The sequence below is a fragment of the Rhincodon typus genome, chromosome 31, assembly GCF_021869965.1.
Source record: "Rhincodon typus isolate 14 chromosome 31, sRhiTyp1.1, whole genome shotgun sequence".
Lineage (NCBI taxonomy): Eukaryota > Metazoa > Chordata > Chondrichthyes > Orectolobiformes > Rhincodontidae > Rhincodon > Rhincodon typus.
The window spans coordinates 20,255,016-20,267,677 of record NC_063362.1 but is presented as its reverse complement, the minus strand read 5'-3'; the positions used below and the strand labels follow the sequence as shown (position 1 = coordinate 20,267,677).

The window sequence follows — 12,662 nt, the reverse complement described above, 5'->3', positions numbered from 1 at the left end:
GCTGAAATTTTGGGGTCTCGGAGGCAGCAACAGCTTCAGGCAAGTGATGTCAGTTTGAAACAGGCATAGGCTTCAGTAATAAAAGACCAGGAGCAGCAACTTCGTATTGAATTAGTGTCTTTAATGTAAAGTGTCTGAAGGTGTAGCGCTTGGGACTAAAGACTAAGAACACTGTCAAACAAAATTTGACACTCCTCCACATTAAGGAGGTACCAGGACAGGTGAATGAAAACTTGCTCAAAAAGATTTTGAAGAACAAGAGAAACAGAAGCAGGAAAGAGTAGGCCATTTGGCCCCTCAAGCCTGCTCCTCCTTTCAATATGATCAAGGATATCAAGGGATATGGGGACAGTGCAGGGAAATTGCATCGAGGTTGTAGATCATCCATGATCTAATTGAATGGTGGAACAGGCTCAAAGGACTGAATGGCCTATTACCCACCTACTTCCTGTGTTCCTTTGGCTTCTGTAATTGCTGCTAAACTCCACTTTCCTGCCTGCTGCCCCCGCCACCCCACCCCTTGTAACTCCCCCTAGTAGATCAATAATCTATCTAATCTATCCAAATATATCCGATGACCTAGTCTCTACTACTCTCAGGGTAAAGTATCCCAAAAATAATGAGCTTCTGAAAGAAGAAATTTCTCCTCATCCGTGTCTTAAAGTATCTTGGACCTGTGACCCTTGCCCTGGTTCTGGATTTCCTGACGAGCAAACATCTCGGCATCTACCCTGTCAAATCCCTTCTGAATCTTTTAGTTAGATCATCTTTCATTCTTCTAAATTTCAAAGAATGTTCAGAAGAGTCTTAAAGAAGGAGAGAAATGTTTTTGAGAGGCATTCCAGAGTTTAGGACCTGGGTAGCTATGGGTCATTATTAAAATTATTGAAATTGGGGATGTGCAAGTGACCAGAATTGCAAAGCTACAGGAATCTTGGGAGAGATTACTGTCAGAATATGTTTTGTAGATTCCGTTGTTTATTCATTATTCACAAAATTCTCTTGTTTGTTCCAAGTTTATACAAGGTCTGTTCTTTAGATCTTTGTGAAAGTGTGAGTGAAACACAGGATAGATCCAGCAGCAAAACCAACTTGTGGAACAGTTCTCTGTTTGTTTTCCTTAACTTACAATCGGAAGCTCACCTACATAAATGAGGTGAGAAGACACTCCTGAGACCCACGTGAAAAGTTGCCTAAAATACAGAAACTGTAGGAGCTGGAACGAATGAGGCAAAAAGGATCCAAAAATGCCGTGCTGTCTGCCCATTGCAGTGCCAAGCTGTTAGGTATTTTCATATTAAAAAGCAGTTCTCTGCTGTTACTCATTGTGCCTGCCATAACTGAGTTTTGGTTTAGATCTGACTACATTGATTTTTGTTTTAAAATCAGTCCACATTTTGGGGGCCAAGCCTTCACACGCCCTAACGCAATGGAATTCCCTCTCTAAATCTCTTCAGCCTACTACCTCACTGTCCTGTTTGGAGCCTCCTGTGAAAGCCTTGGATGCCTAGCCTCAATATCTCCTTATGTGACTCACTAGCAAGTTGTATGCAGCACCTGGAGATGTTTGAGTGACTGAAAGCTGGTGCTATGTAAATGCCTCTTGTTGTTTATAGTTGTGATGTCATATGAGGTGCCTGTGATGAGCCTTTTTTACAGTTGGACATTTCGGGGAATTAGCTGAACCAATACAGAGTCACTTGCTCCACAATGTGGACTCACATGTCGGACAGGAGTTTACTTTTTGCCAAAGGTCCAGAACCTTGTCATATGGTGTCTCTGTGGTATAGCCCTTCACTATTTTTAATATCTCTTTTTTTCTCCTCTTTTTTGGAGAATCTTCTGGAGGATCAACTTATATACCCAGCTCCTCTCTTAATCCTCCAACTAAAAATAGCCACAACATTCTGTTATGAGATGAAGCCTCACTACTTCTCATCATGTCCTGTGAGCCAGATGGTAGGTTTGCTGCCACTATCCTGCTTCCTATTAGGGATCTACAGGGACTGATTGCATTTGGATGGTTAAGGAAAATCAATTGGAATTCTAATGATAAGAGGCTTGTGTCTGAAACAAGATGTAGTTTATTGCATCATAGTGGGTGGTGCAGCCTAGTTCCTCTGCAGCCTAGTCCCTCAAGATTATTGCACAGCAACAACAAGAACAACTTGCATTGATGCATCTCACTCTACAGAGTCATGAAGAAAAACAGAAATGTCTTGGATTTTAGTGTCAAGACAGCAATGTTTCTGGAATCTATTTGACACCTCACGGAAATTGGGCTGTCAACAGATGTATTGCCAGATAGCTCCCATTGCTTTTCCCACTCTCAGTCAGCCCAGATGCAGTTCTAATCTGTTGTCTCTTCAGATCCCAGATATCGAAGAGGATCCGGCTCAGGATCCCAATAACCAGGGAGAAGATGAGTTTGAGGAAGCTGAACTTGAGAGGCCAGATTTTGCAGGGAAGGTGCCAGGGCTAAAGGAGCAGCAGCTCCTCATTAAATCCCATCCAAAGGTAGGTGGAAACCTGGAACAGAAATATTTAAAAAGCCATTGTTCACCATTATACATTTTTACATATTCATTCGTGGGTTGTGGACGTCACCTGGGGAGGCTTGCATTTATATTCATTCATGGGATGTGGGCATCACTGGCATTTATTGCCCAGAGGGCAGTTAAGAGTCAACCACATTGCTGTGGGTCTAGAATCACATCTAGGCCAGATTAAGTAAGGATGGCAGTTTTCCTTCCCTAAAGGACCTTTGCGAACCTAATGGGATTTTCCTGACGATCGGCAAAGGTTTCATGGTCATTAGTAGAATTTTTCCTCCAGATTATCATTGAATTCAAATTGGTGCAATTCAAACCTAGGTCCCCAAACGTTACCTGGGACCGTGGATTAATAGTCTAGCATTTATACCAATAGACTATTGCCTATCCTGAATTTATTCCCCATCCCTAATTTCTCACAAAAGGAAATTGTGTACAGCATGTCTCCTTTTCCTCCATGTCATATCTGGCTCTGGTGCTGCCATGTTTTCTGTAGGTTTGTGTAAAGTGTTTGGATTTGTATGAAGCTGTGTGATCCTGCCCAGAGGGAGCTCCTGTCTTCACTAATGTAATCTGATGAGGATGGAGCCTTTTGAAGCACGCAGGAGGCGGAGGAGCAGATGGAAAGCATTGTACACAGCTGCCTGCAGATCCTCACGTAGCAGGTCTGTGCACTAATACTGACGGTGGCTGCACAGAATGCTGATGTCTCATTCATTTATGCTGTGAGATCAGAGACAAGGCAATAATTCATTCACTACTGATTCATTATCTGTTGAGAAAGATGTGCTGCATATTGTGATAAATATACAATGCTGAAGTTTATTTTCTTCAAATTGTTGAAAAGAATGAGTAATTAATGTGTGCCCATATCCTTTTGCCCTTTGCTTGTTTGTGCGTCATCCTGCCTACCTTCCCCACCCCCAGCCCCCTGCTCCTTGCCTGTACGTGCTTTAATCTCCACCCTCACTCCCCCTGCCTCATTTGTACTCCCCACTCTTCAGCTCTCCCACATTCCATACAGTCTTCACCCCCTCCCCCCATCCCCCGCACACCCTCTTGTAGATGGATCCTATTAACCTAACACCCTCTCTGCAACTTAAATCAGTGGCTGATCTAGTCAGTGGAAAGAGCAGGCATCTGAGCAAAGGTTAATGCTCCTGCTGGCATATGTAAAGTCACAATTCTCTCCAGTTTAGTGAGTGTGGAGAAGCATGGTTTAAAAATTTCTTTTTCTAACTCCAGGGAGTTCACGTCGCAAGTAAGGAAGGGGATGATGCTGTGGATGAGTATCAGGAAGATGAGGAGGCAGAGAATGTAAGCAGAACCTAGAGGCTTTATTCATTTTTTCAGTCTAAGGCTAGTGATATGAATTGACAGAGTATTTGCTCTGCTTGCCTGAGGTAGGCTTTCTCTGGAGGCTCCAGCAATAATTATGAAGCACCCTGGCTATAGTCAGACCCAATGATCATGCCATCAGAACTCCACGTTCAAATATATAAGTACCAGTAAAGATAATATTTATAAAGTATTCATTCTGGTTGGACTGTTTTATCTTGCTCTTTGCGTTTCTTAATTCTAATGCTTCAAGAAATGGTGATTGAGATGAGTCTCGGGGAAAGGGTATATCTTTCGCAAGTCGAGGAGCAAACTCTCCTTTAATTTGAATATCCACCCACCTCAACCCTAATGCAGTCCAGCTCAAATCCAATTAGCATGTTTTGTGAATTAGTATATAAATAGATGGCTTGGCACTTTCTGATATTTTGTGTCTGAAATAGTGTTTAGAAAATTCTTATTTGCTTTCATTTGTTGGACACTGACTTTGTATTGATGAGTTCAGAAATGTTTAAAATCCAATTAATAGATTCCAATTCCAAAATGGGTGCGGAAAAAAAAATGCACAGGCAGTCCCAATCCCTCAACATGGTTTGGTTGCGATTTTAAACCAATTATGATTTGTAATGATTGAGGACCGTGGTATCGATAAGTGGTGCTGTGAATAAGAGTTTGGCTGAACTAAGAAATGATTGAAATGGATGATTGATGAGATGATTTGTCCTAGAAATGTATGCTGTTATTCCTATGCAGGGATACACCAGGAGCAAATAATACCAATTGTTGCTAATATACCAGTGACTCATGGAAACCAGGAAGGAATACTGCAGGAAATAAAAGTTGTGCCAGGGATATTGGATTGGAAGGGCTCTTGTTTTTAAGAGAATATTATTAAAACATGAATGTTTAGGATGTTAGTACAACATGTGATTTAAGAGGGCGTTAAAAGTTCGACAGGAAAATGGTACATTGTTGGTATGCATTGCAAACTCTCCAAGCAGTAGAGATGCATTTTGGTACAACAGACAGGGTAGGGCTTATACAATTAATGATAGGGCCTTGGGTAGTATTGTAGAACTGAGGGACCTAGGGATGCAGGTACATAATTCTTTGAAGTTTGCATCACATATTGACAGGGTGGTTAGCACACTTCCCTTCATTGCTCAGTCCCTTGAGTATAGGAGTTGGGAAGTCATGTTGAGAATTTGTACAGACATTGGTGAGGCCTCTTCTGGAATACCATGTCCAGTTATGGTCACCCAGTTATAGGAAGGATATTATCAAGCTGGAGAGGGTTCAGAAGAGATTTACCAGGATGTTGCCAGGTATGGAAGGTTTGAGTTATAAAGAAAGGCTGGATAGGCTGGGGCTTTTTTCACTGAAGCGTAGGAGGTTGAGAGGTGACCTTACAGAAGTTTATAAAATAATGAAGGGTATAGATAGAGTTAATGTAGTTGTTTTTCCCTAGGATGGGGGAATTTAAAGACGAGGGGCTACATTTTTAAGGTGAGAGAAATGTAAAAAAAGACATGAGGCAATTTTTTTACACAGAGGGTGGTTCGTGTGTGGAATGAACTTTCTGAAGAAGTGGTGGATGTGGGTACAATTACAACATTTAAAAGACATTTGGGTAAGTACATGAATAGGAAAGGTTTGGAGGGATATGGGCCAGGAGCAGGAGGTGGGACTACTTAAGTTTGGGATTATGTTCGGCAGGGACTGGTTGGACCGAAGAGTCTGTTTCCATGCTGTATGACTCTATGATTGGGATTTGGAGTTGTGGAGAACCTATGGACCTTTCAGAGAGATGTGGAAGAGCAATAGGACAGTAATATAGCCTGTGATAAACTACTTCCCAGACCCTTATGTTTGAGTTAGTCCTGAGAAATGAAGTGAAGCAAGTAACAGACGTCAGAGTAGGTGAACACTTGGGAAATAGTGACAACAACACAATTCAGTTCAGAAGTTTAGATGTGAAATATATTGATTGGCAAAAGGCATCTGTTGAAATATTTTGAGGTTTATTATAAAGAATCATGTATAGCATGAGGAGATGCAAAAGCATGGATGGCATTGCTGACTGACAGGAAACCAAGATTTTTTTTAAAGAGTCAAATAAAATACTGCAGATGCTGGAGATCTGCAAGAGCTGCAGAAACTCAGCAGGTGTTCTTCGAAATTCAAAGAAGAGTCAAATTGGACTCAAAATGTGAACTCTTGTTCCTTTCTCCACAGATGCTGCCAGGACTGCTGAGTATTTCTAGCACTTGCTGTTTTTATTTTGCTAACGACTGTTGCTTGGAATGAATAAGGATTGAAAGTAGTGTACACCAGCAGTCAGTGTTGGCTTGAGTCCAGTTTTGCTCTCTGTATGCATTAGTTTGGATTTAAATGTAGAGACTACAATATTAAAAAATTACAAGTGACACAAGTTGAGAGGATTTATCAAATGACCAAGATGGTTCAAGAAAAAAATTAAAAGACTTTAAACAGGTTGACAAAATTGACAGATTAGTAATAATTTAGGATAAAGGACTGGAATGATGAAAAATTATGATTTGAAGTATACCTAGACCCTGAAGAACATTGGTAAAATGCGAAGCCTAGGAGTTTGCCTAGATAATTCCCTCAAAATGTAAATAGGTTAAAAGCTATAGAGAACATAGAATGTAGATTCAACAGGGTGCTGATAGGGATGATAAATTACAATTGTGAAAGGAGACATGAGATAATTGGAACCGTTTTTACTGGAGACTAGAAGACTAAGAATAAATTCAATCCAGTTTGTAAAGTTAAGAATTTTAATAACCTCAATAAAGAAAGACTTCTTCCTGGCATTAGAAGGTCAATGATGAGCCACCCTCAACTTAAAATTGTCATAGAAAGCAGCTAGGAGAAATTTTATTTTTGCTAAGAGCATGGAATGCTTTGCTATGCTGTGATCAAGGCACAAACAATTGCATCCTTTATGGCAAAAGTGATGATTGAGGCAGAGCAAGATATGGGTGTATTGGGAATACAATTGGTATATTAGTTTTTCATTGATTTAGCAGTGAATGGGATGAATCGCTGCCTCCTGTAATGTCAACATGTATACCATGGTAAATACATTTTGATTTAAAGTCTTCTGTAACATGGACTGGAATAAAACTTAGAATGTAAGTGTCTAAATATCAGAAGCACTTGTGTATAAAGTACACAGTCCTTGAGAAGAGGATCAGTTAGAGTTCCTTATTTCATTCAGATTTTGACATTTACAATATTATTGTTGAATGGTCTTGGGCTTGACACTATTCCAATTTTATATTTTTTTCCATCTTGTTTGCTTCTTGGGATAGGAAAACAATGGAGGGGAAATGGAGGATGACCATGAAGATCCTGAACTTATCCACCAAGAAACCAATGAAGATAATGCTGGAATCCCAGATGATGAAGCCGATAAAGAAGAAGAATACTGAAGGGGCTGATTTCAGTGGTGTGTATATGGGATGATTTCTTGTTCCAATAGTGAGGAGTTGGTGAGCAGAATTGAAGACTGAAGCTGTTGATGAAAGCAGGATCCTGTCTCGGTGTGCAAGGCTAAGGCTGACCGCTGGTATCTCAACTTTACATTTTCCCGAACTGCATTTAACTTCCTGACAGCCATCCTGACCACAGTGATTTTGCTTTGCCTGATCATATTGTCTGTGTAAACATGATGGACTATGGTGAATATTCAGGACTACAGATGGATGAAAGATATCTGGAGAATTTCTCGTTAATAGTAGCACCTTGGGTGAACTAGAAAGGACAAATAAACAGTCAGTTCAGTGAAGTAATGAATTCATTAAAATGATGAATGTATAGTATCTTGACTGTGAATTGTTCTGTGGCCCAACACGTTACATATTGGATTATTTTTAAGATACGAGTGTCAGAAAGCTTTGTGTGACTTGCACATATTTCAGTGCAAATGATTCCATGGAATCTGGAGAAGGTTCTATCCCAATGAGTATGTGGTACACCAACACAACAAAATGAACCTATAGACCGGCAGAATTTGTTCTTTTCTGTTTTACAATATTGTTGACGGTAAACTTATCTGCACATGATTGGACTCAGCTTATTGTTTACCCAGAATTCAAATGATGTGACTCCTCACTTCCCTCTGTCCTCCTTTTCTTCCAGAAGCTATAAGCTCTTAAACTCAAATTTAGTGTCATCAGATTACTGCTTATTCATTTTCACTGTCATCTCTCCTGCTGAGATATCCCTGACATTCATCTGGGTTTCTTAATTTAAATCTAACCATAGAATAATGGAGCTGCCTAGTGATGTCTATCTCTTTTCTAAGCCTGGCAACAGCACAAATTTTGTACTATCTCTCATTATTCCTGTTCACCTGGAGTAGGAGAATATCACACAATCAGCTGGTGGAGCTGGCCTGAGGGGTCCAGGATCTGGTTAGGAGCAATGGATTCTGTTCAACCTCTTGGTGCATTTGGGTACATTTACCAATCTCTTCAGTCTACGTTGTAAGTGAGGCCATGATTGATCCAATTTTTTAATGGAGACAACCAAAATATTTTGATATTTCTTTGTTCCTTCCTAATGTTGGGAAAGGAAGTGTTTTAAATGGATCAAATTGACAGATTCTAGCCAGTAGCTATGACATTAGAATAAGTACAAGACCGTTAGCAAGATACAAATTGCACTCTGTTGCATAAATCTGTGTGCGTCAGACACATGGAATGTATCATTATGCACAAAATTCAAATTTTGTGAGCAAAACTAGGTGCCTTCTGCAGCCGTTGTGGAGCAGACACTGTCTCACACCAACAAAACTTTGCAGATCCTCCAACATCACAGTGTTTCTAATCTGTAATCTCAGACATTTTATGCTGTGTATTTTCTGTGCACAAAGTCCAAATATTGAGATTTTTTAACAATTGAAATAAAATGTCATTGCCCATGTACAATCTGGCACTTATTGTGTTTGTGTTATGAGTGTGTGAAACATTGTAAATAATTTGACAATCATCTAACTCATTTTCACAACTAAATGAAATTCCTCTATGTTTCTCCTCTTGCCAGAACACGAATAGCAAAACTAGGGCAACTTTAAAGAATAAAGAAGCACAACAAAAGGGATAATTTGAGAGACTTAAGAAGAACATGGGGAAAAAATTGTGAAAAAGGAGCTATCAATTTAAAAATGGTTTTTCTATTGGACAGGAGTTTTAACTGAATAGTTCACTTTGATATGGGGCTTCGGGTGGAAATGAATGAAATGGTCAAGTTGCTAAATAAAGGTTATTCCTCAGTTTTTGTGGTGTGGTGGGGTGGGGTGGGGTGGGAATGGAAATTTGGGTTATAGAAGGAACAGGATTTGATCCAGAACAGTTGCTACTAAAGAAGTTATGGAAATTAAAGTACATAAGTAATGTGGACCTGATCGTTTACATTTGAGAATCCTGAGAGAAGAAAGTGGAGGACACAAAATTTTTGTGTCTCAAGTCTGGAAGGTAGCAATGTGTCATTTTGAAGATGGGTGCAACAATCAGCTATACGGCAGGTTTTCTTTTAACAGTTATTAGTAAATTGCTTGAGTCTGTAACTATGGGTTAATCAGGGTCAGTCAGCATAAACTGCTAAAAGTCAAGTCATATTTAAACAATTTTGTCATTCTTTATCCTGTCTACAGAGTTATATTAAATTAAGAAAATGCAGTGGATATATTTAGATGGATTTTCAGACGATATTTGATGTGGTTCCAAATAAGAGATTTGTCACATGGATAATAGCAACTTAAAAGGGTCACATTGTCAGCAATGTACCTAGAAAACAAAGAGGAAATAGTTTATCGAATGGTGGGGTTATATTAGAGTCTGTTAGAATTCCGGAATTAAAATATCATTGTAAGACGTAAACCTGTAAGGATAATACAAATAGGTATGAATTAAACACACATAACACTAACGAAAAAGTTTGCAATAAGGCAGTTTTCTTTCTAAAAAATACCAAACAACATTTAATAATTCAGAGGACAATACTGAAATTTGCTGAATTGAAGGAGTTTAGTAAAATTCGTGATGGTTATGGAAAGGCTGGATTTCCATAGTGCAATTCAATAACTTGTACCCTTTCTACAGCACTTTTTTTTTTCACGTGACTCTGGATCCGCATGGTAGATCCTCCAGAGCGATTTGGGAATCCTGTTTAATACAGTTACACATGGAAACCATTCTCCACCGGAAACTACAGCTCCGCTCCATTCGGGCCACGACCCAATTGGACTCATTCTGGCGTCTTCGAATGATAGAGCCGGTTCAAGGGACCGAATGGCCGTAATTTCTTTCTTTCGGTGACAGTGTTACGGCAACTTTCAGAAGGTTCTGATGAAAGGCCGCCAACCTTTAACGCTTGGTTTCTCTGTCCACAGATTCTGTCTGACCTGGTGAATATTTTCCAGCGCCTTCTGTGTTCATTTCTGATTTCCAGCATCCGCGGGTGTTACACTTTTGGTTTGTTTTTGTTTAGATACGCCGCAGAAGCTGAATTCTCAGCGCTGAGCTTGATTAAGTTTGTCTGTCACAACAGTTGGAGCTTTCACTGGTACTGTTGTGTCAGCTGGAACACGGCTGACAGCTTTGTTACGATAAATGTGATGTTTATTATTCAGCGGGTCACAGCTTTTGTTAAAATCGCGAACTGTGCGGGTTTCTGAATCAAGTGCTACACCGGAACATTTGAACAACCCGGGTTTAAATTACGAAAATGTTTGTCACTAAATTGTGTCACTGTATTCCAACTGCCTTGTTACAAACTGTTTTCGTTAGTATTGTGTGTGTTTAATTCATACCTATTTGTATTATCCTTACAGGTTTATGTCTTACAATGATATTTTAATTCCAGAATTATGTCCATTTCTTTGTGGGGGAAGAGTTGCTGGGAGACCTCCCGTGGATGCCATTCTCCCACGGGGTGCATTTTAAATTTAATCATCACTGCAGCACTGAGCCTTGTTTTAAATTTGAGGCTGGAGTTGGACATTTGGCCATCTCCTAATTTTGCACAGAGAGAACTGAACCACAGAGTCCCTTCTAAACAGTCCACATCGCCTGGCAGGAATTAGGTCCGGTGGACAAGTTCCCATCCTTTCCTTTAAGGGCCTGGGATCTTATTGGTGTTGGTTAGATTGTTAAATAAAACACAAACAAGGTTGACAAGAACCAAGAGCTCAGCTTTTACCCAAGATGTTTGGGAATTTATCAAACAGCAGCTAAAGGACTGAAATCTGGAATATTGTAATTTGTGACACCGGTTTCTAGGACTGGGTTTGTAATATTCATGTCTGTAATACTGTGATGTTATATGAAGGTTTAGAATATTGAAGTTTGTAATAGTATGGTCAGAAACAATGACATGCAAGAGGACTTGCATCATGTCATGAAGTCATAAACTGAATATTTTTAAAGAAAACAAATACAACTTTTTTTTAAAAAAAACAAATTGTTTCCATGTCACTAGATCACAAAGTTAGCCTGGAGGGTAAATTTTTCAGCTCCATTTGGTATCATTTCCCCATCAACCCTGAAATCAAACTGCCACTTACCCCTGTACAATTAAGTGGGTCCATTGTCCTGATCTACAGTAACTCTTCCTCTAATCTTTCCAGTTGTTTAATTAACCCTGTATAAATACACCCTTCCCAAATCTGTTCATTCCTCTTCTACGCTGACATATCTGCAAGTATCTTACTGGACTTACTTTCTCTATTCCATTATGTAGCATCTTCTGGAAAGTTCCATCAATGATCTTTCTCTTTGTTTGATGAGACCTGGTTTATTGCTGATCCACATATCATGGTTCTCCTAAACTGCACTACTACAGGATCCAGGTGGTCTCTTTGTAACATGTACAGCAGCAGGAGCTGTACCCATTTCTTCAGGCACCAGCTTCCCAGAACTACTCTGAATATTCCAGATAGAGTCATAGAGCATGGAAATAGACTAGTCCAACCAATCCATGCCGAACATAATCCGAAACTAAACTGGTCCCACCTGCCTGCTCCTGGCCCATATCCCTCCAAACCTTTCCTTTTCATGTACTTACCCAAGTGTCCCTTTTAAACATTGTGACTGTCCCCACATCCACCACTTCCTCAAGAAATTCATTCCACACCCGAACCACCCTCTGTGTAACAAAAAAAAAAAAAAAAAAATTTGTATCTCATGTCTTTTTTAAATCTCGCCTTAAAAATGTGCCCCATAGTCTAGAAATCCCCCATCTAGGGAAAAGAGACATACCAGTAACCCTATCTATACCATTTTATAAATCCCTCAACCTCCTATGCTCCAATGAAAAAAGTCCCAGCCTATCCAGCCTTTCTTTATAACTCAAACTTTCAACACCCAGCAGCATCCTGGTAAAGAAGGGTCTAGGCCCGAAACATCAGCTTTCCTGCTCCTCTGATGCTGCTTGGCCTGCTGTGTTCATCCAGCTCTACACCTTGTTATCTCTAGCATCCTGGTAAATCTCTTTTGAACCCTCTCTAGCTTAATAACATCCATCCTATAACCGGGCGACCAGAACTAGACACAGTACTCCAGAAGAGGCCTCAACAATGCCTTGTACAACCTCAACATAACATCCCAACTCCCAAACTCAGCCCAAGATCTGAACAATGAAGCCAAGCATGCTAAATGCTGCCTTCATGACACACCAAATGTAGGTTCCCATCACCATTCTACTCCAGATATAGGTTCCTAGCAGCATACCCAGTACACCAGC

The 12,662-nt window shown here is 40.0% G+C and overlaps 1 protein-coding gene across 3 annotated transcripts in view; it reads left to right on the top strand.

The window, feature by feature from the left end:
- Positions 1 to 8,843, top strand: part of LOC109929442 (Golgi integral membrane protein 4-like) — a 65,023-nt gene extending 56,180 nt beyond the window's left edge. For 2 of the 3 annotated variants that reach the window (XM_048615107.1, XM_048615106.1), the window contains 3 exons: positions 2,371 to 2,517; positions 3,798 to 3,869; positions 7,229 to 8,843. In XM_048615107.1, the coding sequence (XP_048471064.1) occupies positions 2,371 to 2,517; positions 3,798 to 3,869; positions 7,229 to 7,348 (339 nt within the window). In that variant the 3' untranslated portion in view covers positions 7,349 to 8,843. The remainder of the gene's footprint in view (positions 1 to 2,370; positions 2,518 to 3,797; positions 3,870 to 7,228) is intronic. The other variant, XM_020529122.2, reaches the window with a different exon arrangement.
- The last annotated feature ends 3,819 nt before the right edge of the window (positions 8,844 to 12,662 follow it).